Below are 25,751 nucleotides of genomic sequence, written 5' to 3'. Positions count from 1 at the left end.
AGTTCATATTTCCTTATGGGATAGATGGAAGCCAGTTAGAGCATCAAGTCTATGCTGGCTGCCAGACAAATCCTTCCAATCCCATTTCTCACTTATTTTCATGGAACCTTTTTTCTCTCACATGTTCACTAAAAGTGTGCCCCCAATTCTCCTTCCATCTACCTCTGTTACGGGCAATTTGTAGGAGCCAATTGACCTCACAAAAGCATGTCCTTGCATGGTGAAGGGCTAATTGACGAACATCCAAAAAGCAGTCTGTTGTTACACAGTTGAAGATACTCTTGCAGATTGAGCTGGCCTTACAAGGGCCGTGCTCACTCACAGACTTGTTCCTTTGTTTTTCAGCTGTGAACATCACATCCCCACAGTTCAGCGGCATGGATGAGTTTGGTTTTACCTCCTTCATTGCTTATTCAATGATCCAGAATATCAGCTCTTACTGTGAATTCAGACTAAAATTTACTCCAGCTGATCCAGACAAGGCCACAAAGGACAACCTTATCTTCTTTACCGGGCAGAAAGGTCAAGGTAAGAATCGTCTAACTGATCAGTATTTTAATTTGTCATCAAGCTCATTTATTTTAATCTATTGTTTGCTGGAATTAGTGAGTCAACAAAGCCTAATATTGTTACTCCTTCTCAGACTATTGCAGTCCCATGGTGGATGATGCTCCCATGCTCTGAACATAGGGAACTCTAGGATATGAATCCAGCTATAGTTTAGGTTACAGCATGGAAACAGGCCTTATGGCCCACTGAGTCCATGTTGACCATTGAGCTTAGTTTAGTTTATTATCAGTGTACTTTATTTTTTTATTTTATTTATTTTATTTTTTTATTTTTTTATTAGAAGTACAATAAGTTACAGTAATACACACCACATATATCTCATTACATTTGTTGCACCCCTTTATTTTTTGAGGTTTAAAAAAGATAGAAATAAAAGAAGTAAGGAAAGTGAGAAAGTCGTGAAAGTGCAGGAAAGTGTTGGGAAAAGAAAGCCCATTAGAAAAGGAGTTAGAGAAGAAAGTTAAGAAATAGACCGTAGAAAAGAAAGAAAGAAAGAGTAATAATCGCTCTATCATTTAAAAAAAACTCCGCAAAAAGGGATATGCCAACCGTATTTTTCACCCCCCGTTACCAGATCCTGGCACCATTTATTTTTTAAATTACTATTGCACCTTATGCTTGTAATAAGTCCATAAATGCAGACCACGTCTTTTGGAAGTGGTCTGCTTTGCCTGCTAGGAGGAGTCTCATCTCTTCCAGGTGTAATGTTTCGAACATGTTTGAAATCCACATTTTTATTGTTGGTATAGGAGCGTTTTTCCAGAATTTGAGTATAAGCTTTTTTCCCATTATTAGCCCGTAATTAAGTAAATTCTTTTGAAACACGTTTAGTTCAGGGCTACCTTCCGTTATACCAAAAATAATCCATTCTGCTTTTGGTATGAGTTTTATTTTAAATAGTTTTGTGAAGATTTCAAATATTTCGTTCAAGAATTTTTGGATTTTTATACAAAAAACAAAAGAGTGCGCTATGGTAGCTTCATGAGACTGACATTTATCACAAATGGGTGAGACGTTAGGGAAAAGTTTATTTATTTTTGTTTAATATCACTGTACAGTGAAAAGCTTTTGTTGCGTGCTAACCAGTCAGCGGAAAGACAATACATGATTACAATCAAGCCATCCACATTGTACTGATACATGATAAAGGGAATAATGTGAATAACGTTTACTGCAAGATAAAACCAGTAAAGACCGATCAAAGATAGTCCGAGGGTCTCCAATGCGGTCGATCGTAGTTTACGACTACTCACCCACTTACACTAGTTCTATCTTATCCCATTTTCTCATCCACTTTCTGCACACTAGGGATAATTTACAGAGTCTAATGAATATACAAACCCGCACATCTTTGGCATGTGAGAGGAAACCAGCACCCCCAGTGGAAACCCATCAGTCACAAGGAAAATGTGCAAACTCCCCACAGACAACATCCAAGCTCAGGATCGAACAGGGATCTTTGGGTCTATGAGGCAACAACTCTACCAGATGCGCTACTGTGCCACCCATTACACTGGAGCAAGCAGGGATTATTGCAAGCATTGGAGGTTGTAACTAGACTTTGGCATGTTTCCATGTTGACAAATGTGTGCTATATATTCCTTATATAGTTAGAATTTGCAGCACAGAAGCTAATCATTCACACCAGTTGTTGATGTTTATACTCTGCACCAACTTCAACTCCATCTAGATGAATATATATATATACAGGGAAGGAAATCAATTCTGTTTCCCATACAGTTATTACATCTTTATTGTTCCTTTTGCCGAGGTCCATATTTTTGCCACCTCCTAGATGTTTCTTGTCCTGACTATATTATTTATAACCTACCAGTGGGAACACTGGCTATACGTTAATCATCCTACATCTCCAGGCAAAGGGTGAAGGAAGCAGACTTGACAATGACTTTCGGAGGAGAAAGGGCTGAATAATTGAGAGGGCAGCACCTGTGGGGCAATGGGAAAAGACCAGAAGAAGCTGGACTGATTGGATTTCTCTTTCAAAGAACAGGCTCGTGCTGTTCTGTTGGATTAAGAAGTATGTGAAAGGAATAGGCTGGGGTGATCGAGGGCCTTGTGGATTCTATGGAGCCATGGCACGGTTACATAACATTTGGCCCAGTGTGTCAATGCCGGCCCTCTACCAGAGCAACACAGAACATTCAACATTAAAAAAAAATAACCCCAGGTGACAGAAATCTATACTAAAGAAAATGCTGGAAATACAGAAATGCAGCTGGCCTGACCTTCTGAGTTTTATCAAATTTTTCCTTTCTTATCATAGTTAGTTCCACCCAAGATCCTACACTGTAATTATTTCCTCACCATCCTCACCGGTGGGCGGCGCGACTCACGTCGCAGCGGCCTCTGCAGTCCGTCTGTCTTTTTTTATTTTTTGTCTCGTTTGAATGTAGTTATAGTGTTTTTTTAAACTGAGTATGTGTGTGGGGGGTGGTGGGGAAACTTTTTAATATTTTCCCTGTACAGAGAAACCGACCTTTTCTCTGTCGGGTTGGGGCCTAGCACCGGGAGCGGCCTCCAACCGGAACGACCTGGGGCTCCAGTCGCGGAGCCTGCAGACCTACTACCATCACGGAGCTGGGCGAGTTTGGAGCGTGGGGAGCGGTGGTGGCACGCTGCTGCGGCCCGACCCCGGAAATTCGGAGGCTCCAGCCGCAGGTCTGGTGGACAGTGACACCGGGAGCTCGCGAGTCCCTGGTGGGAGACCGCTTTTCGGGGCTTCCGCAACGGCGACTTCTCCCGCCCAAGTTGCGGGGTTGAGGATGACCTGGAGCGGGGCCTTACATCGCCCGGCGCGGCTTTAACGGCCGTGGGACTTGTTAGCGCCCGCCGCGGGCTCCAACACCAAGACCCGGAGCGTGGCCTTGCATCGCCCGGCGCAGCTTTAATGGCCGCGGGACACTTACCATCGCCCGCATGGGGGCTTTGACTCTGACATCGGGAGGAAAATGAGGAGTGCAGGGGAGAGATTAGACTTTGCCTTCCATCACAGTGAGGAGGAGATTCACTGTGATGGATGTTCGTGTAAATTGTGTTGTGTCTTGGTTCTTTTTCTTGTGTGTATGACTGCAGAAACCAAATTTCGTTTGAACCTGAATGAGGTTCAAATGACAACAAATAAATTGTATTGTATTGTTGTATTGTATAAAACCATAAGACATAGGAGCAGAATTAGGCGATGTGGCCAATTGAGTCTACTCCACCATTCAATCACAACTGATCTATTTTTCCCTCCATGCCCCATTCGCCTGCCTTCTCCCTGTAATCTTTGATGCCCTTACTCATTTAGAACTCATATGTCACCGCTTTAAAAATACCCAATATCTTTGCATCCACAGCCCTCTGCGACAATGAATTCCACAGATTCACCACCGTCCGGCTAAAGAAATTCTTCCTCATAGAGTCATAGAGTGATATGGTGTGGAATATCTTCGGCCCAACTCGCCCACACCGGCCAACAATGTCCCAGTTACACTAGTCCAACTTGCCTGCGCTTGGACCATATCCCACCAAACCTGTCCTATCCATGTACCTGTCTAACTGTTTCTTAAACGATGGGATAGTCCCATCCTCAACTACCTCCTCTGGCAGCTTGTTCCATACACGCACCACCCTTTGTGTGAAAAAGTTACCCCTCCTTTTAAATCTTTTCCCCTTCACCTTTAACCTATGTCCTCTGGTCCTCGATTCCCCTACTCTGCGCAAAAGACTCTGTGCATCCACCCGATCTATTCCTCTCATGTTTATATATACCTCAATAAGATCTCCCCTCATCCTCCTGCACTGCATGGAATAGAGACCCAGCCTACACAACCTCTCCCTATAGCTCACACCCTCTAGTCCTGGCAACATCCTCGTAAATCTTTTCTGAACCCTTTCAAGCTTGACAAAATCTTTCCTAATACGGTGCCCCGAACTGAACATAATATTCTAAATGCAGTCTCACCAATGTCTTATACAACTGCAACATGACCTCCCAACTTCTGTATTTAATACTCTGATTGATGAAGGCCAAAGTGCCAAAATCCTTTTTGACCACCTAATCTACCGGCGACTCGACCTTCAAGGAACCATGCCCCTTTAAAGGGCTTTCTCATTGTGCGACCTGAAGCAAGACCTAACAAGATTTAACATCGTGGGAACCTTCTGCGATAGCAGTACGGCATTCGTGGACCACCGAGGACCTCCGTGGCGCTAACGGCAGGTAGTCGTGTGACTTGGTAAGGTCGGGAGAAAATTCAAACATTTTTTAATTTCTCCAAGAGTGTCTTGAGCAGCGTTGCAACATTGTATGGTCGCAGATGCCAGTGCGATATCCGTGCGATATCCGTAATGACACTTGCGAATACCGTGGGAACTCCTGCGAACGGTAAACCCGGAAGCTGGACAGAAGGGACATAAGGTGAGTAAAAGAGGTGGTCTCAATATCGCCAATGGACCATGTGTCCATCGAGGACGTCCCACCTAATTGTCATTGTTTGAGAATCTTTTTCACAGTAAGACTTGCAGAGATGCCTCTCAGAAAATCGCAAAGAAAGGGGTCAAAGAAAGTCGGAAAGTTTTTAGCCATGCAGGTAAATGAGGAGGAAACTCAGCAAGAGAGACAGGTGGAGAGGCAAGAGGAGATGCCAGAGATACCACTGCCTGTGGGCTCCTTGGAGCAGGGAGAGGGTGATCAAGGTGGATTTGAGATTGCCTCCCCAGGAGATGTTGCCTCCACAATATTCTCAGCAGACGAGAACATAAAGGTTAGATGGCAGAAGGTAAAGCCATATCACTTCAACAGGGAACAAGAGGGTGAACTGGTGGAGTGGTACCAATTCAATGAGATTCTCTATGACAAATCCAGAGAGGATTATAGAAATAGGGAGAGAAAGCGCAACCTGCTGGAGACGAAGGCTGCTGAGTATCCCCGGTGCTCATGTGAGTAACTATAACAATATATTAGTTTATGTACAGGAGAACAATTTAATGTTATCCATGATTTTAAAACATACAATGCTACAGATGTAAAAGTGCTGTTTTTGCAGTCACCTTTAATTTATCTTATAAGTCTGTCTGTTCCCTGCAGCTGCAATGTAAAAGTAGTGGCAGACAGCTTTTACACCCTCTTCGTTTGAAGTGGGAATCATGTCTCTTTTAGAGCCATAAAATAAATTATGCATGAGGTCCCAAATTATTCTTTAACTCATTAAAGAGCTCGGGTGAAATTCTGACAAAGTTTTTGAATGCACTTTTATCCTCTTCGCACAGCACATTAAGCAGTTGCTCATATTGTCCTAATTGAGGTCTCCGTTGAAACATGGGCTTAACCCAGTGAGACTTCCGTTTAATTATCTTTTTAATTAATCTCACCCTTCTGCCTTCACGCAAGCGTTTTCGATGCACATGTTGCGCTAATGCATACAGCACGTCAATGAAAATAACAACCAGCCTGTACTCGAACCAACTTTGTATAGGCATGTCTGCAAATGAGACAATTCTACGAACGGAGGATATTTATATAGCGTGTGAAAAAAAAGTGACATCATTTGTGCCACGTGATTAACTACACTACAGTCCACGATGTTCATTCACGATTAACGGGAAAGATCGGGAGACGGACAAGTCAGTCGCACAAATGACAGAATTGCCGAGTACCGTGGGAACTCTTTATCGTGGGAACACTTTATCGTGCGGAACTCGTGCTGGACCACGACCACTTCACTCGGGTGACATCTTGCTTCAGGTCGCACCGTGAGAACTCGCCATTACTCCTAGATCCCTCTGCTCTACAACCGTACCCAGAGGCCTACCATTTACTGTGTTGGTCCTGCCCTTGTTCGACATCCCAAAATGCAACACCTCACACTTCTCTGTATTAAATACCATCAACCATTCCTCCGCCCACCTGGCCAATCGATCCAGATCCTGCTGCAATCGTTCACAACCATCTTCACTATCTGCAAAACCACTCACTTTTGTATCATCAGCAAACTTGCTAATCTTGCCCTGTATGTTCTCATCCAAATCATTGATGTAGATGGCAAACAGTAACGGGCCCAGCACCGAACCCTGAGGCACACCACTGGTCCCAAGCCTCCACTCTGTGAAGCAACCTTCCACCATGACCCTCTGCTTCCTTCCATGGAGCCAATTTGCCATCCATTCAGCTATCTCTCCTTGGATCGCATGCGATCTAACCTTCCAGAGCAGACTACCATGCGGAACCTTGTCCTCATCTCCATTCTAAATGTACGTCCTTTTATTCTGAAGCTATGCCCTCTGGTTCTAGACACTCCCATTACAGGAAACATCCTTTCCACACCCACTCCATGTATTGTATATCTTTATTGTTATTTTCCTGAGTACTCACATACCCAGAGGAAACAAAAAAACGTTACTCAAACCAGTGTCCATTCAGTGTGCAGTAAAAAATAAATAGAAATAAAATACATATATCATGAACAAGTTTAACACTACTCTCAACTAAACATCAACAGGCGTTCCGATCGGCAGCGGCACAACAGTAGCTCTGTCCAGGTTGGTGGTTGGTGCGCGATACTTTGGCAGGGGGCAAAGCCCGTTTAACAGCCTTATAGCCTGCGGGAAGAAGCTGAGGAGCATCCTGCTGGTTTTGCAGCTAATGCTCCTGTACCTCTTCCCAGATGGCAGGATGGAGAATATGTGATGCGATGGGTGGTAGGGGTCTTTGATGATGGAGATGGCTCTGTTGATACATCTCTTCCTGTATATGTCCAGCAAGAAAGGGAGTGGAGCACCAATAATCCTGCTGGCGGTCTTCACAATCCTGTCAAGTTGGTGCCGTTCGTACGCCTTGCAGCTCCCGAACCAGGAAGTGATGCCGTTGGTTAATGTACTCTCGATTGTCCCCCTATAAAAAGTTCGTAGATGTGTAGTGGGGAGACCTGCTTTACGTAGTCTTCGGAGAGGGTGTAGTCGCTGCTGGGCTCTCTTGACCAGTGCTGTGGTGTTGGTTGTGGACGTCAGGTCATCTGACAGGTGGAGTCCTAGGAACTTCACGCTGCTGACCCTTTCCACATCAGCTCCATCGATGTGCAGAGGTGTATGGTGTTGTTTTCCCGCCCTCCTGAAGTCAACCACCATCTCCTTAGTTTTTCCCACGTTGAGAATGAGGTTGTGGGATTTGCACCATCCTGTGAGCAGCTCCAGCCACAAGCTGTGTAAAAGGATTTTTGTCATGCCGTCATCATTCTCTACCTCGCTATTTTATCCCTGTGACCACTTGTCCTTGACTCCTCTGCGTAAGGAAACAACCCTGTATTGCACACTCTGTCTAGATCCTTCAACATTTCAGACACTTCTGTCCAACCTTACCTTATTTTTCAACATCTCTAATATCTCCTTATGATCATAATTTCTCATCCCAGCAATCATCCTCATAAATCTTTTCTGGACACTTTCCAGTGTTTTTATATCCTTTTTACAAAGAGGCAACCAAAAATAAATGCAGTACTGCAGCTAAGGATGGATTTGTATTTAGAGTCATAGAGCACGGAGACAGGCCCTTCAGCCCAACTCATCCTTGCCAACCAAGATGCCCCAACTAAGCTGGTCCCGTTTACCCATGTTTGGCCCACACCTTTAAGTGTTATTGTACCTGCCTCAACTACTTCATCTGGCAGCTCATTGCTCACCTCTGCCTTGTTTAACTTCCCTACTTTTATAATTGAGGCCTCTATATAAAAAAAACTCTGAATTGTGCATGTGCTCTGAATTGCGTTCTCAATCTGCCCTTCCCTGCTTGCCAGGACTTGAGCACCTCCATCTCCAGGTCCGTCTGTTCATGCAACCCTTCCAGAAAATTGTTTATTTTCTCCTCGTTCTTTCTATCAAAATACATCACATCACCAACCTCCACATTAAACTTCATTCACATTTTCACAGACCTCAGTAAATCCATACACAACAACAGCAGAATTAAACTTTGTGAAGGTAAATGAAATTGACATATTGATTCCAACTGTTTCATGCATGATATCTGGCATATGTACCTGGGGCAATGTTATCGAACAGAAAATACTCACAATGCTCAGTGGCTAAGGTAGCATTGTGGAAAGAATTAACATCTCAGGTCAGTTGTGACAGGACCTCCTCTACAAAATGCCATGCTCATTATCTCTAACATGTCAAAAAAAAATTCCAATCTAAGTAAATCCTATACCTGAGGATCTTGACCAATAATTTCCCTAGCACTGATGTAAGGCTCACAGACTATTGGCTTAGTTTTGTATTTTTTCCAATATTTTTCGCATCTATTCATTTCCTGAGTTGTCCCTGCTGTCCTTCTGAAGCATAGGCACAACTTTGGCTATTCTCCAGACTTCTGTTACCTGACCGATAGCTGAAGAAGATACAAATATATCTGTAAAGGCTCCAGAAATCTCCTCCTTTGCATCCCACAGTATCCTGGAATTGATCCTATCAGATTAGATTAGATTAGATTAGATTAGATTATTTAATGACCACACAGTCAAGTGGTGGAATTCAGGTTCAGTACAGGATGTTACAAGGTAGGCTGATTCCCGTCAAACATAACATAAAACACAACATCATACAATATACAGTACATGCATGGGGAGGATATGTGCTGTTGTCATAGTGTGTTCAGAATTCGGATTGCGTGTGGGTAAGAACTGTTTTTAAATCGAGATGTCTTGGCGGGCAGTGAGCTGTAGCGCCTTCCTGATGGCAGCAGGTGGAAGATGTGGTGAGCTGGGTGGGAGGGATCAGAGATGATTTTCTTCACCCTTGACACGGACCGTTTGTGATGGAGTGATTCTATTGATGGAAGGGGAGTGCTGATGATTTTGGATGCTTTGTTAACTATGCGCTGTAATTTATTACGGGAGTGAGTGTCTAAACTGCTGAACCAGACTGTAATTGATGAAGAGAGCATGCTTTGGATGATGGCTGTGTAGAATCGGATTAGGAGGTGTTTCCTCACTCTAAACTTCTTGAGCTGGCGGAGGAAGAAGAGTCTTTGGTTGGCTTTTTTGTAGATGTGATTTGAATTGATTTTCCATTTGAGGTTATTGCTTATGTGAGTGCCAAGAAATTTGAATGAGTCAGTGGTGGATATGGGTTCGCCTGAGATGAGTAGGGGGGTCTTGGGTTGTGCCTTACGTCTGAGATCAATGATGAGTTTGTGTGTTTTTGATGTGTTGAGTAAGAGGTTATTATCTGTGCACCAAGTGACTGCTCTGTGTGTTTGAGTGCGGTATTCTGTTTCATTATTGTTCGAGATGAGACCTATGATGGTTGTGTCATCTGCGTATTTATATATTTTAACTGAACTATACTGGGATGTGAATTGGTTTGTGTAGAGTGAGAATAACCAGGGTGACAAGACGCAGCCCTGAGGGGCTCCTGTGCTGAGGTGCAGGGGGTGAGATATGGTGTTATGTATCTTCACCCTCTGTTGTCTGTTCCAAAGGAAGCTGTAGATCCAGTGACAGATGCAGGGGTCAATGTTCATGTCCGTTAATTTATGGAAGAGTTTAACCGGGTTGATGGAGTTAAATGCCGAACTGAAGTCCATGAACAGGATTCGGGCGTACGTGTTGGCGGTTTCCAGGTGTTGCAGAGTGTGATGAATGGCCAGATTGACTGTGTCTTCCACTGACATGTTGGCTCTGTATGCGAATTGATGTGGGTCCAAGTTGGAGGAAGTGCTGGTTTTGAGGTGAGCAAGAATAATGCGCTCGAATGACTTCATGGCCACAGATGTAAGGGCAATCGGTCTATAGTCATTGAGGCAGGATGATGTGTTGGACTTGGGCACAGGGATGATGGTAGATTGTTTGAAGCACTGGGGCATTGTACATTGGCAGAGGGATGAGTTGAAGATGCCGGTGAATACAGGGGCCAGTTCTGCTGCACAGTGATGAAGCACTGCTGGGCTGATGTTGTCTGGGCCTGCAGATTTATTTTTCTTCTGTCTCCTGAAGGTAGTCCTCACCTCGGCCTCCTGGATGTGGAATGGAGGGGGAGGAAGAGGAGAGGGGGACAATGGTGGAGGGACTGGAGACTGTTCAAACCTGCCATAGAAAGTGTTCAATCTATCTGGGAGTTGATGATCATTATCTGGGATAGGGGTGGATTTCTTTTTGTAGTTGGTCATTTCCTGAAGTTTTTTCCAGACAGTTCTAGTGTTGTTTGTTGAGATTTCTTGTTCTATTTTGGTGGCATAATTGTGTTTGGCTTTCCTTATTGCGGATTAATTTATATTTTGCAGCCATGTAGTCCTGCTTGTTTCCAGATTTATATGCAGCATTTTTATCAGTTCTTAATTGTTGAATTTCTTTTGTGAACAAGGGCTTATTGTTATATTGTTTAACAGTTCTTGAAGGGATACAGAGTTGCTCGCAGAATTGGACATATGACGTTACTGTGTCCGTGTAGTCGTGGAGGTCACCAGCTGCGCGGAAAACTTCCCAATCAGTGCATGCGAAGCAGCCTTGCAGCTTTTCGATGGCGTCTGTAGACCACGACCTAACAGATTTGGGCGAAGTTTTTGAGGATTTTATTTTTTGCTTATACTTTGGGATAAGCAGCAGCATCGCGTGGTCTGACTTGCCCAACGGAGCTCCTACAAAGGAACGGTAAGCCTCCTTAAACGGAGTATAGCAGTGGTCGAGCGTGTTGTTCCCTCTGCTGGGGCAGGTCACGTGCTGGTGGTAATTTGGAAGCTCAGTGGACAGGTTGGTATGGTTGAAGTCGCCTAACACAATTATTGCTGCATCTGGGTATGAATTTTCTGTGTTGGATATATGACAGGCTAGTTCGCTCATGGCGGCGTTAGCATTAGCCTCAGGTGGAATATAAACACCGATTACAATGACCGATGCAAATTCTCTGGGGAGGTAGGTGGGTCTGCATGTGATAGTAAGGTGCTCCAAGAGTGGGGAACACAGTTAGCTGCAGACTCCGCCCAGGACAGGAAGGCTCTGCAGGAACGGAAGGGACGTCACGACCGCGGTGCCACAGGTGCTGTCGCCGAGGGAGGACGGACGGAGCCGCGGCTCGAGAGACTAACAGAGACTAACAGAGGCAAAGAGGTTTGCCACGCACTGTAGATATAAAACAGAGGCAAAGAGGTTGGCAAAGAGGTTTGCCACGCACTGCAAGGGAGCAGTGGACCAGACAGGAAGAGCGGACGGAATTACCACTAGACAGCCAAACCAGTAGGTAATTTACGGCTGGGGTGAGTACTTTCCCATTTATAGGAGGTAGGATTATATAAATAAGGGGTGTATCAATACAGTAGGGGATTCTTAAATAGGACCAGTTAATTACTTATATAAGATGGGCGGTCAGGAGATGTGCCAATACTGCGAGATGTGGGAATTTGTCGACACCATTGATGTAGAAGATCCCTACAGCTGCAGTAAGTGTTTGAGGCTAGAGGAACTCCAGCTCCGCATTGATGAGCTGGAGACCCAACTTCATACGCTGCGGTACATCAGGGAGGGGGAGTATTACCTGGATGTTTTGTGCCAGGGGATGGTCACACCGACCAGTTTAACTAATTCAGTAGGCAGTGAGCAAGGAAAGGAAGGTGTGGCCATAAGCGAGGCAGGTAGGGGGAACCAGGAGGAGATGCGGCAGGAGCCACAGCCCTTGTCCCTGACGAGCATGACCGAGGCTCTTACTCAATGTAAGGACGGGATCAGGGGCTGTGGGAGGGATGAGCAACCTGGCTGCAGCACCGTGGATCAGGAGGCCATTCAAGAGGGGGGAGTTAGAAGAAATGCCGTAGTGATAGGGGATAGTATTATTCGGGGGGTAGATAAGGTTCTCTGCGGCCAGCAGAACATGTCCCGAAGGCTGTGTTGCCTACCCGGTGCTAGGGTTAAGGATATCTCTGCGATGCTGGAGAGAAATTTGCAGAGGGAGGGGGAGGATCCAGTGGTCGTGGTCCATGTGGGGACCAATGACATAGGAAGGACGAGGAAGGAGGATCTGCTGAAGGAGTTTGAGCAGTTAGGGAATAAATTAAAAAGCAGAACCTCGAGGGTACTGATCTCCGGATTGCTACCTGAGCCACGGGCCAAATCGGCGAGGGTACGTAAAATTAAAAAGCTGAATGCGTGGCTCAAAGACTGGTGTGGGAAAAATGGGTTTGGTTTCTTGGGCCACTGGCACCAGTACTGGGACAGGGGGGATCTGTTCTGTAAGGACGGACTTCACCTGAACGGTGCTGGGACTGGGGTCCTGGCAAATCATATAACTAGGGCAGTAGAGAGGTCTTTAAACTAAGTAGCGGGGGGGAGGTATCAAGGGGGGTAATAACGGCAGGGGTAGAGGAAATAGAGCAGGGTATCAGTGGGGAAGCGGAAAGTCAAAATGTGACAGGAGACAGAATGTGTGAAGATAAAGCTCTAGATGTAAAAGGGGCAAAAACGGAAAGGAAGGGTAGTAAAAATCATCTGAAAATGCTTTATCTAAATGCACGGAGTATTCGTAATAAGATAAATGAATTAACGGTGCAATTAAGTATATATAGTTATGATATCGTGGCCATTACGGAGACATGGCTGCAAGGGGATCAGGACTGGGAGTTAAATATAGAGGGGTACTCGACAATTAGGAAAGATAGACAGGAAAGAAAGGGAGGAGGGGTGGCCCTTTTAATAAGGGAGGGAATAACGGCAATAGAGAGGAAGGATATTGCGTTGAAGGATCAGGATAGTGAAACAGCTTGGGTACAGATAGAGAATAATAAGGGGAAAAAAACACTAGTGGGTGTAATTTATAGACCTCCAAATAGCTGTGACGCTGTTAGTCAGAACATAAATCTGCAAATAGTTGACGCATGTAAAAAGGGAACTGCTGTAATCATGGGGGACTTCAATTTTCATATTAATTGGGCAAACCAAACTGGGCAGGGTAGACTAGAGGAAGAGTTTATAGAATGTATTAGAGACGGGTTCCTAGAACAGTATGTCACAGAACCGACAAGGGGGGAGGCAATCTTGGATCTGGTCCTGTGTAATGAAGCAGGATTAATTAAAAATGTCATAGTTAGGGACTCGTTGGGAACAAGTGACCACAATATGGTCGAATTCCATATTCAAATAGAAGGGGAGCAGGTTGAAACTCAGGCTAGGGTGCTTAGTCTAAATAAGGGGGATTATGAAGGTATGAGGACTGAGCTGATCAAAGTTGACTGGGATAGCAGACTCAAGAATAAGACGGTACATGAGCAGTGGTGTACGTTTAAGGGTATACTGTATAACCTTCAAGAAAAATTTATTCCTATGAAGAAAAAAAGGGGTAAGGGTAAGAACAGTCAGCCATGGCTCAGTAAAACTATAAAGGATAGTATTCGGCTGAAGGCAAGGGCATATAAGGTAGCCAGAGATAGTGGGAGGGTAGAGGATTGGGAAGCATTTAAAGGTCAGCAAAAAATAACTAAGAGATTAATTAAGACGGGGAAAATAGACTATGAAAGGAATTTAGCGAACAACATAAAAACTAATATTAAGAGTTTTTATAGCTATATAAAAAGAAAAAGGGTGGCTAAGGTGAACGTTGGTCCATTGGAGGGTGAGACTGGAGAGTTGTTGGTGGGGAACATGGAAATGGCAAAGGCATTAAACGAGTATTTTGTATCAGTCTTCACCATAGAAGACACAAAAAGTATTCCAACGCTGGATAAACAGGGGGCGGTAGGAATGGAGGAGCTAAATACTATTAAGATCACCAAGGAGGTGGTATTAGGGAAATTAATGAGACTGAAGGAGGATAAATCCCCTGGGCCTGATGGATTACATCCAAGGGTCTTGAGGGAGATAGCGGTGGGGATTGTGGATGCATTGGTGATAATTTTCCAAAACTCCCTGGAGGCAGGAACGGTCCCAGTGGATTGGAAAATGGCCAATGTAACACCTATATTTAAAAAAGGAAGTAAACAGAAGGCGGGTAACTATAGACCGGTTAGTCTAACATCGGTGGTGGGTAAAATGTTAGAGACAATTATTAAAGAAACACTAACGGGGCACTTGGATAAACATGACTTCATCGGACAGAACCAGCATGGTTTTGTGAAGGGGAAGTCCTGTTTAACGAATCTGCTCGAATTCTTTGAGGAAGTAACAACCCGGGTGGATAAAGGGGAACCGGTGGATGTGGTATACTTGGACTTCCAAAAGGCTTTTGACAAGGTGCCACATAAGAGACTATTGCTAAAAATAAAAAATTATGGGATTGGGGGTAATATATTAGCATGGGTAGAGGATTGGCTAACAAATAGGAAGCAGAGAGTGGGGATAAATGGTTCATACTCGGGATGGCAACCGGTAACTAGCGGGGTTCCGCAAGGGTCGGTGCTGGGACCCCAGTTGTTCACAATTTATATAAATGATTTGGAGGAGGGAACCAAGTGTAATATATCAAAATTTGCGGACGATACAAAAATGGGAGGAAAAGTAGGGGATGAGGAGGATAGGAAGAGTCTGCAAAAGGATATAGATAAGCTAGGTGAGTGGGCAACAACTTGGCAGATGAAATTTAATACTAATAAATGTGAAGTCATTCACTTTGGGAAAAAAAATGATAGGGCAAGTTATTTTCTAAATGAGGAGGAGCTGCGTTGTAATGCAACGCAAAGGGATCTAGGGGTATTAGTACATGAATCACTAAAAGTTAGTATGCAGGTGCAGCAAGCAATCAGGAAGGCCAATGGAGTTTTGGCCTTTATTGCTAGGGGGATTGAGTATAAAAACACGGAGGTCTTGCTGCAGCTGTACACAGTATTAGTGAGACCACATTTGGAATACTGTGTTCAAAAGGGAACTGCAGATGCTGGAATATCGAAGGTACACAAAATTGCTGGAGGAACTCAGCGGGTGCAGCAGCATCTATGGAGCGAAGGAAATAGGCGACGTTTCGGGCCGAAACCAGTCTGAAGAAGGGTTTCGGCCCGAAACGTCGCCTATTTCCTTCGCTCCATAGATGCTGCTGCACCCGCTGAGTTCCTCCAGCAATTTTGTGTACCTTTGGAATACTGTGTACAGTTCTGGGGTCCATACTTAAGAAAGGATGTGCTAGCCCTGGAGGCAGTGCAGCGAAGGTTTACAAGATTAATTCCTGCAATGAGGGGATTGACATATGAGGAAAGGTTAAGTAGGCTGGAACTCTACTCTTTGGAGTTTAGAAGAATGAGAGGCGATCTCATTGAAACATATAAGATCGTGAGGGGCCTTGATCGGGTGGATGCACCGAGGATGTTCCCAATGATCGGGGAAACTAGAACTAGGGGACATAGTTGCAGAATAAGGGGGGGCTCTTTTAAAACTGAGATGAGGAAGAACTTCTTCACCCAGAGGGTGGTTAATTTATGGAATTCACTGCCCCAGGGAGCAGTGGAAGCAGAAACTTTAAATATATTTAAGACTAAAATAGATGGTTTTTTAGCTGCCAAGGGGATAAGGGGCTACGGGGAGAGGGCAGGGATATGGACCTAGGTATGGTTAGTATAGTAAGACCTGAGTGATCTCCTGGACAAGTGTCGATCGCCTGGATTGGGGTCGGAGAGGAATTTCCCGGATTTTTTTCCCGAATTGGACCTGGGTTTTTATCCGGTTTTTTGCCTCCCCCAGGAGATCACGAGGTTCTTGGGGTGGAGAGGGGTGATAGCGGTATAAAGGGGAGGGTAGTGTCTTGTGTTCTGTGTCTTGTGTCTACTGTTTGTGGGTAAGTGTGTCTGTTTAGTGTTCAGCCATGAGCGAATGGCGGTGCGGGCTCGACGGACCTGGTGGTCTACTCTCGCACCTACTTTCTATGTTTCTATGTTTCTATACATGGCTGAGTGAGGTGGAGTTTGTGCACCAGCGTTGGTTTATCATAATGCATATTCCACCACCTTTTGACTTTAAAGATAGTTCAGCTGACCTGTCGGCTCGGTGAAGTGTATATCCTGGCAGCGTTACTGCTTGGTCGGGCACTGACTGATCCAACCAGGTTTCAGTCAGGCAGATGGCAGAGCAGTTGCTGTAGTTCCTGTTGGTCTGAATCAGAAGCTGGAGTTCGTCCATCTTGTACCGGAGAGATCTAACATTTGCCAGCAGGAGGGCTGGGAGAGGTGGTCGGAATGGGCGCCTCTTGAACCTCGAGAGGATACCGGAGCGTCTGCTTCGTTTGGCGGTCTGCGGTCCACGGTCCGCGATCTGCGGTCGGCTTCGTTTGCCGGTCTGCGGCCAGAATGTAGAGAGACCCGGGGAAACAAGCGTTATTTCCTTCGGTAGAGATGGCCTCAGGACTCCCTGGATGTTAAGTTTGAAATTTAGAAGTTCCCATCGGGTGTATTGGATTAAACATGACACATTGCGAACGTATAACACAGACACGAGCACAATAGACAGGAGCACAACTTGTACTGGGGCGCGCCTCGCGGCCGCCATTTATCAGGCCAGTGACATCCACCTGAATGTTTTTCAAAACAACCAACACCTCCTCCTTCTTCATACCAATGTGCTCTAGAATATCAACGTAAACGTCCCTAATCTCACAATCACTCATGTCCTTCTCCTTGGTAATTATCAATGCAAAATACTCATTCAAAATCTCACCACTTCCACTGTCTCCATGCACAAATACCCGCCATTGTATTTGAGACCATTTACCTTTCCCAGGCTACCCTCTTGCTCCTAATAAATGTATAAAATGCCTTGGGATTCTCCTCAATCCTCTGTGCAAAGGACATGTCATTGCCCTCTTTAGCACACTCTCCCTCCCCCCCCCATTTTTTTGTTTATGTTCTTTCCTGCCCCTTTTATATTCTTTGAGGGCCTTGTCTGAGATCAGCTTCCTAAATCTTTTATGTTTCCTTTTTAACTAAACTTAGAATATCTCTCATTATCCAATTTTTCCCGAACCTTGCCATCCTTATCTTTGATCCTCGCAGAAACATACTACTGTGCATCTCACAGGTCTCGTTTAATGTGCATCAACCTGTCTTTAAAAGCCTCCCCTGTGTCAGGATTGCTCCACAGCAGCCTGCAAGCCACGAAGCAAATCAATGGGCCGTGAACCAGAGCAATATCAGTGAACACCGGAGTCAAACAAGGTGGCATCATTCACCCAACACCCTTTTCACTGTCACTCACTGCAACGTTGCATCTCACCTCCAACAAACGTTAATGAGCTAATCTTCAGAATAAACAGTGATCAGTTGAACCTACAATAACTGCCGTCCAGAACCAACATCTCCTCAACCTCAGCAGACAGATCCCAGTACACAGACAAAGCTTGAGTTCTCAACATTTTCACCTGTGGTTTGTGTTTTACGGCAGATTTACTTTTTGGTGCTTGATCTACAGATGTTGGTGTGGTTGACAAGGCCACCCTTTATTTGCCCCAACTTGCCACAAAATGCTGGTTGGAGATGAACCCTTGTGGTTTTATTCATTTTGTGTACCTGCCACGATAAGCTCAGTGCAGTTATAAACTACCAAAATCTGCCAAAAGATTCTCTCAAGCTGTTTTCTTAATGTGTTATCTTTAATGAATTACACCGCTTGAGTCATATTTAATATGGATCCCAGCTTTACTCCTATTTAATGGACATTCCCACATGGGGGGGGGGGGGGAGGGGGGTGATGTATGCTGTGCATCGTCGCATGAGTTGTGTTTCATGCACATCTCTGTAAGGGTAGTGTTTAATTTGCTTCACTGCATGAATCACATTAATTGTGGATCCCTGTATGGGTTGTGTTTGATGTGGACCCCTGCAAGGTGTTGTTTAAAGTATCGTTTAATGTGCATCTCACAGGTCTCGTTCCATTAATGTGCACCCTTTTATAAGCTGTGTTTACTGTAAATCTCTGCATAGCCTGTCCCACTTGGGCGACCTAATCCGCGAGTTCTGGCGAGTTTGCCCTCGACTCATACTCGCAGCATGGTCGACACGAGGTCGTAGGAGGTCTTCGTAACTCTCCTTCATGCTCGAGAATGGTCTCCGCGTACTCGAGGCCTCAGCTAGGTCGCGGCATTTTTTTCAATATGTTAAAAAATGCCCGCGAGTAAAATAAGGTCGCCATGGAAAAAATCGATACTTTTTTTACTCGTAGGTTTAGTCGTAGTAGGTCGTAGTAGGTCGGCATGTTAGTCGTAGGTAATCGAGGGTAGTCAAAGGTAGTCGAAGGTAGTCGTAGATAGTTTTCATCATAGCCGAAGGGAGGTCGAAGGAGATCAAAGGAGGTCTTCTTCACTCTCCACTATTCGGTGTCCAATTTTCCCGAAGTTAGTCGTAGCTAGTCGAAGCTGGTGTTCAACATAGCCGAAGGAGGTCTTCAACATGTCATTGTTTCAAACTCTTCTAAACTCGCCAATTAGGTCGCCCAAGTGGGACAGCCCCTTAATGCAAATCTCTGCATTGGTTGTGTTTAATGCTGATTGCTGCATGGGTTGAATATAATTCACATCTCTGCGCGGGTTGCATGTAATATGGATCTCTTTACGGGTTGTGTTTAATGAGCAAATCTGCATGGGTTATGTTTAATATGAATATCTGATTGGTTTATGTGGAATGTACATCTTTACTTGGGTCTTGTTTAACTCGCATCTTTGTACTGGTTGCGTTATTGTAGATCTCTGCATCTTTGTGTGTAAAGTGCATGGGTTGTTTTTAATGTGGATCCCTGCATCGGTTTTGGATATCTTTGCATGGGTCTTGTTTTTGTGCATCTCTGCAAGGGTCATGTTAATGTTTATCCCTGCTTGAGTTGTGTTTACTGTACATCTTTGCATAGGGGGGTGTTAAATGCAGATCTCTGCATGGGTTGTGTTTAATGCTGATCCCTGCATGAGTTTATCTTTCAGTGAATATCTTTGGACGGATCTTGTTTATGTTGCATCTCTGCATGGGTTGAGTTTAATGCAGATCTTTGCATAGGTTGTGTTAAATGTGGATCCCTACATGAGTTTTGTTTAATGTTTGTGTCTGCTTTAATGCTCATCTCTGTACGTTGCATTAATGTTGATCTCGGCATGGATTGTGTTTACTGTACGTCTTTGCATGGGTTGTACTTAATGTACAAATCCACATGGGTTGTGTTTATTGCACATCTTTGCATGGGTCATGTTTAACATGGATCCCTGCATGGGTTGTTTTTAATGTAATCTCTGCACAGATTGTATTTAAAGTGCATCTCTGCATGGGTCATGTTTAATATGGATCTCTGAATGGATTGTGCTTACAGGTACACAAAAATGCTGGAGAAACTCAGCGGGTGCAGCAGCATCTATGGAGCGAAGGAAATAGGCAACGTTTCGGGCCGAAACGTTGCCTATTTCCTTCGCTCCATAGATGCTGCTGCACCCGCTGAGTTTCTCCAGCATTTTTGTGTACCTTCGATTTTCGATTTTCCAGCATCTGCAGTTCCTTCTTAAACACATGGATTGTGCTTAATGTCATATGATCTGGGAATGATCTGGTCCATATGATCATAACCATCTCAGTGCCTAAAACTGGCATGCGGAATATTTTACAGTGTTAAAGGCATCCAATGAAGACAGATGTTCATTGTTACTCTTGTTCATCACAGGTAACCTCTTCAACTCACTGATGTAATCAATTTTGTGATTTGATCAGAATTCCTGTGTCGAGAGCAATATATTTAATGACCAGTCTGAAGCACGAACAGCTGCATTCAACTGTCCACTGGGACTTGCAGTTGGGTACCTTCCAGAAATACTGGTGGGCAGTGCAGAACCCTGCCATGAGTGACAAGGTACTCAAACATCAGGTGCTGATAATCCTGCAGTTAAACCCTTGTCCCAGTCCTTGCCCGCTGAGACCTTTTAATCAATCACTATATCTACCAGATCATTCCCAGATTGCAGAGATCCCCAGCTTTATATTTGAATGGCTTTTCATTTAACCTTTAATATTCATAGTTTGATGTGTGACGGCCTGCCGGTCTATCTTACCTCTTAGCCTTGTGTTGAAAACAAACAAGTATCCAACCTTCCTCTCTATGTGGCCGCTGGGCAGGTGTCTATCTGTCTTGTACCTTTAAAGACCCTGGCACACTTCACCTGCATCCCTGGGACACCTTGAGTTTGGTCCACTGCTAACATTTGTGCAGAGCACATTACAGGCATGTGTGCTCTTGGCTGCCCTGCTCTAGATTAGTAAAGTGAAAGGAGACATTGATTTAAGAATGTTTTTTTTTGGTCGAGTGCAAGCTTTGTGAAGGGTTGTGATGCCACCTACTGGAGTTTTGTATGTTGTAAACTGACATGAACGAGATATTCCAATTAGTGTGCCTAGCCGCACCCCCAGGACCTTCGGGGCTTGGCCCATCCTGAGACAAACATGGCAACCAGATCGATGCTACATTGGCGTCAGATATCAACCCAAGTCCCCAAAACTATAAAAGACCCCGTGGAACTCTTTAAAGGAAAGCAGAAGTGGTCGTCCGAGTATCTCCGTCAAAACATTCCCTTCAACCAACAGCCTGGTTAGTGCTGTATTAGCTAAAATGTGCTGGAGTAACTCAGCGGGTCTAGTAGCATCTCTGGAGAACTTGAATAGGCGATGATATTGGGCCGGGGACCTTGCTCAGACTGATTGTGATTAAGAGCGGGGGGGGGGGGGGGGGGGGGGGGGGGGGGGGGGAGATAGAAAGGTTGAAGAGAGATAGGGCTGGACAAAGCCTGGCAAATCTCTTCCAGCTTCCTCACCCCACCGCCACAATCAGTCTGAATATGGGTCCTGACCCACAACACCACCTTCCATGTTTTCCAGAGATGCTGCTTGACCTACTGTTACTCCAGCACATGGTGTCATTGTTTTGTAAATCAGCATCTGCAGTTATTTGTGTCTCGATTGCTCTATTGCTGTTTATGGACATTTGCTGAACACAGATTCGCTCCCATCATGCAAGAGTTACAGAAGTCTGAACAGTCACACCTCTGCGGTGCTGACTCGAAGGGCCGAATGGCCTCCTCCTGCAACTATTTTCTATGTTTCTATGTTTCTATGTTTCTAGACTCAGGGACAGTTTCTTCTCAGCTGTTATCAGGCAACTGAACCATCCTATCACCAACCAGAGAACAGTCCTGACCTATGACAGTCCTGGACAGGCTAGATGCAGGAAGATTGCTCCCGATGTTGGGGAAGTCCAGGACAAGGGGTCACAGCTTAAGGATAAGGGGGAAATCCTTTAAAACCGAGATGAGAAGAACTTTTTTCACACAGAGAGTGGTGAATCTCTGGAACTCCCTGCCACAGAGGGTAGTCGAGGCCAGTTCATTGGCTATATTTAAGAGGGAGTTAGATGTGGCCCTTGTGGCTAAGGGTATCAGAGGGTATGGAGAGAAGGCAGGTACGGGATACTGAGTTGGATGATCAGCCATGATCATATTGAATGGCGGTGCAGGCTCGAAGGGCCGAATGGCCTACTCCTGCACCTAATTTCTATGTTTCTATGTTTCTATGATGAAACGTTAGTTGTCCATTTGTCCACAGATGCTGCCTGACCTGCTGAGTTCCTCCAGCATTCTGTGTTTTGTTCGAGATTCCAACAACTGTAGCTCCTTGTGTGTATATATAATTAACTCTCGTATGTAAAACCTACGCAGTCAAGACAAAGTAGGCCCGTGATGGAAAATAAAGTTCAAGACTTTCCGAAAACTGCTGCAGGTAGTTATATCAGTGGAAACCTTGCAATATTCTCATAACAGGTCTTATATGATAACCCCCTTGCTACTGATTAATCTACCAAACGTCAGCCTCTGCAGGTCAGGGCTGGTGAGTCTCACGGTGTTAGGCTATTGGAAGTAAACCTTGCGATTTGGTCTTGGCTGCGCTGAAGGGTAAGCTGCCATTCTGTGTGGCATTTCCCTGGCCACACTTTACAACGGTGATACGCTTCCAAACTACTACACCTGCTGTTCACGCTCATGAAAAGTGTTATTGCCTTTGCTTTGTTTTTAATTGGCTGGTGTTCAGATGGGCAACTGTTTACTGAGTGTTAGCGTAAGTGTGAACTCTGGAAGATTTGACCACAAAATTGTCACCTGAGGCACCAAGAAGGCGAAGAAAATAAGAGGTGGAGAGGGGTAGTCAATCGATTTTGTATTCCTATTCATGTTTTAGGATTGGACGTCACTAGCAAGTGATGAGTGTCTAATTGCCCTTCAATGTCACATGGCCCAGGTCAGAGGCAGCAATGGAACAAGCTGCGATCCATTTTATTAAGGCTGAATGTTGGATGGAATTATCATCATATCTTGGCTTCTGTGGACCTGACATTTATAAAGGAGGATTGCAAAATTATTTGTAGGGAGGAACTGCATATGCTGGTTTGTACGAAGGTAGACACAAAATGTTGTTGTAACTCAGGGGGGAAGGCAGCTTCTTCGGAGAAAAGCAGATTATGTTTCAGGGCAGAACCTTGGTCTGAACGGTATTGGATTTTTCCAGGAAGCTTTGAGCACATTCTTTTATCTTTTCTTCTCTCAACACTGGGAATCTCTTCCTGTGATGAAGCTCAGACAAGAGAGTCTGCTGCAGGCTTCTGGTGTCCACCAAGTCTGAAGAAGGGTCCCAACCCGAAACGTCACCTATCCATGTTCTTGAGAGATGCTGCCTGACCCACCGAGTTACTCCAGCATTTTGTGTTGTTTTGTGTATTAACCAGCATCTGCAGTCCTTTGTTTCTTCATGCTAACAGCGTGACCTGTCCAATGCAACAAGAAGAGGAGGATATGCAGGAGTACTGCAAAGATGACTGACCACTTCAAAAAAGGACACTAACCCAACAGATATAATGTAACATGATCCACCTGTTACATTCGACCAGCCAGCATGTTTTACACCATACAACCCACCTGTTAGTTACACGCACCACCTGGCATGATGCATAACATGGGTAACTGCACCACAATGCACACCGCAAAAAGCCTGCTCTTGATGCTCTGGAGATTCTCAGGCAGCTGTACGTTCATTTGCTGCTGCAGCCAAATGCCTTCATTTGCCCTTGTGGCTTGGCTCTATATTGCCATGCGGGTCTAGTACTGTCTGATTACCTTGCTCACAGTTCAAGGAGCGTTGGTCGTTTCCACTTTGAAGCATATCCTCCTTCATCACGCTTTGAGCTTGAGATAAAGTATTGATCTTGCTTTTTTTCATCGTGATGTCAGACATGGCCCAGTCGTGTCTCAGAGTCAGTAGTTGCAGGTCCCTGTTTAGTTTTTTAGTTTAGTTTATTATTGTCACGTGCACTGAGGTACAGCAAAAAAGTTAGAAGTTGCTAGAACGTAGAACATAAAACAGTACAACACAGGAACAGCCCCTTTGCCCACACCGTCCTGGACAGGAGCACAAATCACAGAATCATCTCATTCTAGTCCATCTATACGAATAAAACTGATATTGATCGATTGATATTGATCTAATCATCTAATCCATCAAAATCTTAGATGGATGGAAGTTCAGTGCAGAGGCGTGGCTGCTCTCTAGCATTTGACACGTTACATCGTGGACCCTGTTGTCCCCTCTGATGGATGTGACAGACCTTATAGCGCTACGCTGAGGAGAATCAGGGTTGAATCGAGCGTAGCTGTGCCAACTGCATGGAGTGGCGGTGGAAGGAGCAGAGGGCATCGCACCAGGCCAGACCAACCCCTACTTCAAGTCTGGGGAGGGGGGGGCGGCCGTGGCTGTGGGAGAGTGGGGGCTGTCCCGAGGGATGCGCACCTTTGGCCGCTTACAACTTGGTGCTCGGGTTCAGAGTGCCCAGTCACCTATGGCTTGTGTGGGGAAAATGGCCCCCACCCTCCCGTCTCCACCGGCCAGTGATGCGATGGACGCGGGGGTCTGGACCAATCGCTGACAAGTCACGCCCCCCCGACGACGTCATTGTCCGTTATTAGACTTTTTGGCAGTGCTGCCATTGGGTGAGTTGGCTTGTAGGTGACGCAGTCTTTCGATGAGTTGGCGTTTCGGTAGAGCAGCTTTCGGTAAGTTTGCTTTTAGGTGTCCCACACTTTCGGTTAGTTGGCGTTTCGGCTTTGTACGCTTTAGGTTATTTGGCGTTTCGGCTTAGTTTCCATTTGGTTATTTGGCTTCCACTTCTTTGCTTCGGCTTCTCGTCATTCGACGCCACGTCCGCACACGGCATCTGCGCCCAAGATGAGGTGTTCCATACTAGAACATCCGAGATGTCTTCATTCTTTAGGGAACGAGGGTCTCCCGTCATAGATGAGGCCCTCACTGGTGTCTTCTCGCTACCCTTGCTTCCCCTCCCCCTAGTCACAACAGAGACAGTCCCCCTGGTCCTTACCTTCCACCCCATCAGCCGATACATACACCACATAATGCTCCGAAATTTCCACCACCTCCAACGGGATCCCACCACTAGCCACATTTTCACATCTCCACCTCTTTCCGCCTTCCGCAGAGACCATTCCCTCAGCAACTTCCTGGTTTACTCATCCCTTCCCATCCAAACCACCACCTCCCAAGGTACTTTCCCCTGCAACAGCAGAAGATGCAACACCTGTCCCTATACCTCCTCCCTCGACTCCGTCCAGGGACCCCAACAGTCTTTTCAGGTGAGGCAAAGGTTCACTTGCACAACCTGCAACCTCATTGGTACACCTTCGCTCAGCCCGCGTGAACCTACCTGATCTCCCGGTTGCTGGACACTTGAATTCTCCTTCCCTTTCTTACACAGACTTTTCTGTCCTCAGTCTCCTCCATTGTCAGTGTGAGGCTAAATGCAAATTGGAGGAACAGTATCTCATATTTCGCTTGGGCAGCTTACAGCCCAGTGGTATGAATATTGATTTCTCTCACTTCAGGTAGCCCCGGCATTCCCTCTCTCTCTATCCCTCCCTCACCCAAGTCGCACTGGCTTCTCATTTTCACCTACAAACAGCCCGTTTCCTTTATCATCGTAACTTTTTTGCATATCTTTCATTCATGGTTCTTAATCTCCCCACATCACCGTCTATATCTCTCGTTTCCCATATCCCTAACAAGTCTGAAGAAGGGTTTCGACCCGAAATGTCACCCATTCCTTCTCTCCAGAGATGCTGCCTGTCCCGCTGAGTTACTCCAGCTTTTTGTGTCTATCTTTTGTTTAAACCAGCATCTGCAGTTCCTTCTTACACATCATTCTACA

The 25,751-nt window shown here is 45.3% G+C and overlaps 1 protein-coding gene across 1 annotated transcript in view; it reads left to right on the top strand.

The window, feature by feature from the left end:
* Nucleotides 1-351: 351 nt before the first annotated feature.
* eys (eyes shut homolog) overlaps nucleotides 352-25,751 on the top strand; it is a 59,254-nt gene continuing 33,854 nt past the window's right edge. The window contains exon 1 of the mRNA XM_033021881.1: nucleotides 352-528. Coding sequence (XP_032877772.1) covers nucleotides 378-528 — 151 coding nt within the window. The 5' untranslated portion in view covers nucleotides 352-377. The remainder of the gene's footprint in view (nucleotides 529-25,751) is intronic.

This window comes from Amblyraja radiata, chromosome 5, assembly GCF_010909765.2.
Source record: "Amblyraja radiata isolate CabotCenter1 chromosome 5, sAmbRad1.1.pri, whole genome shotgun sequence".
Classification (NCBI taxonomy): domain Eukaryota; kingdom Metazoa; phylum Chordata; class Chondrichthyes; order Rajiformes; family Rajidae; genus Amblyraja; species Amblyraja radiata.
Note: the sequence above shows the minus strand (reverse complement) of the source record. Positions and strands in the feature narration are given on the sequence as shown.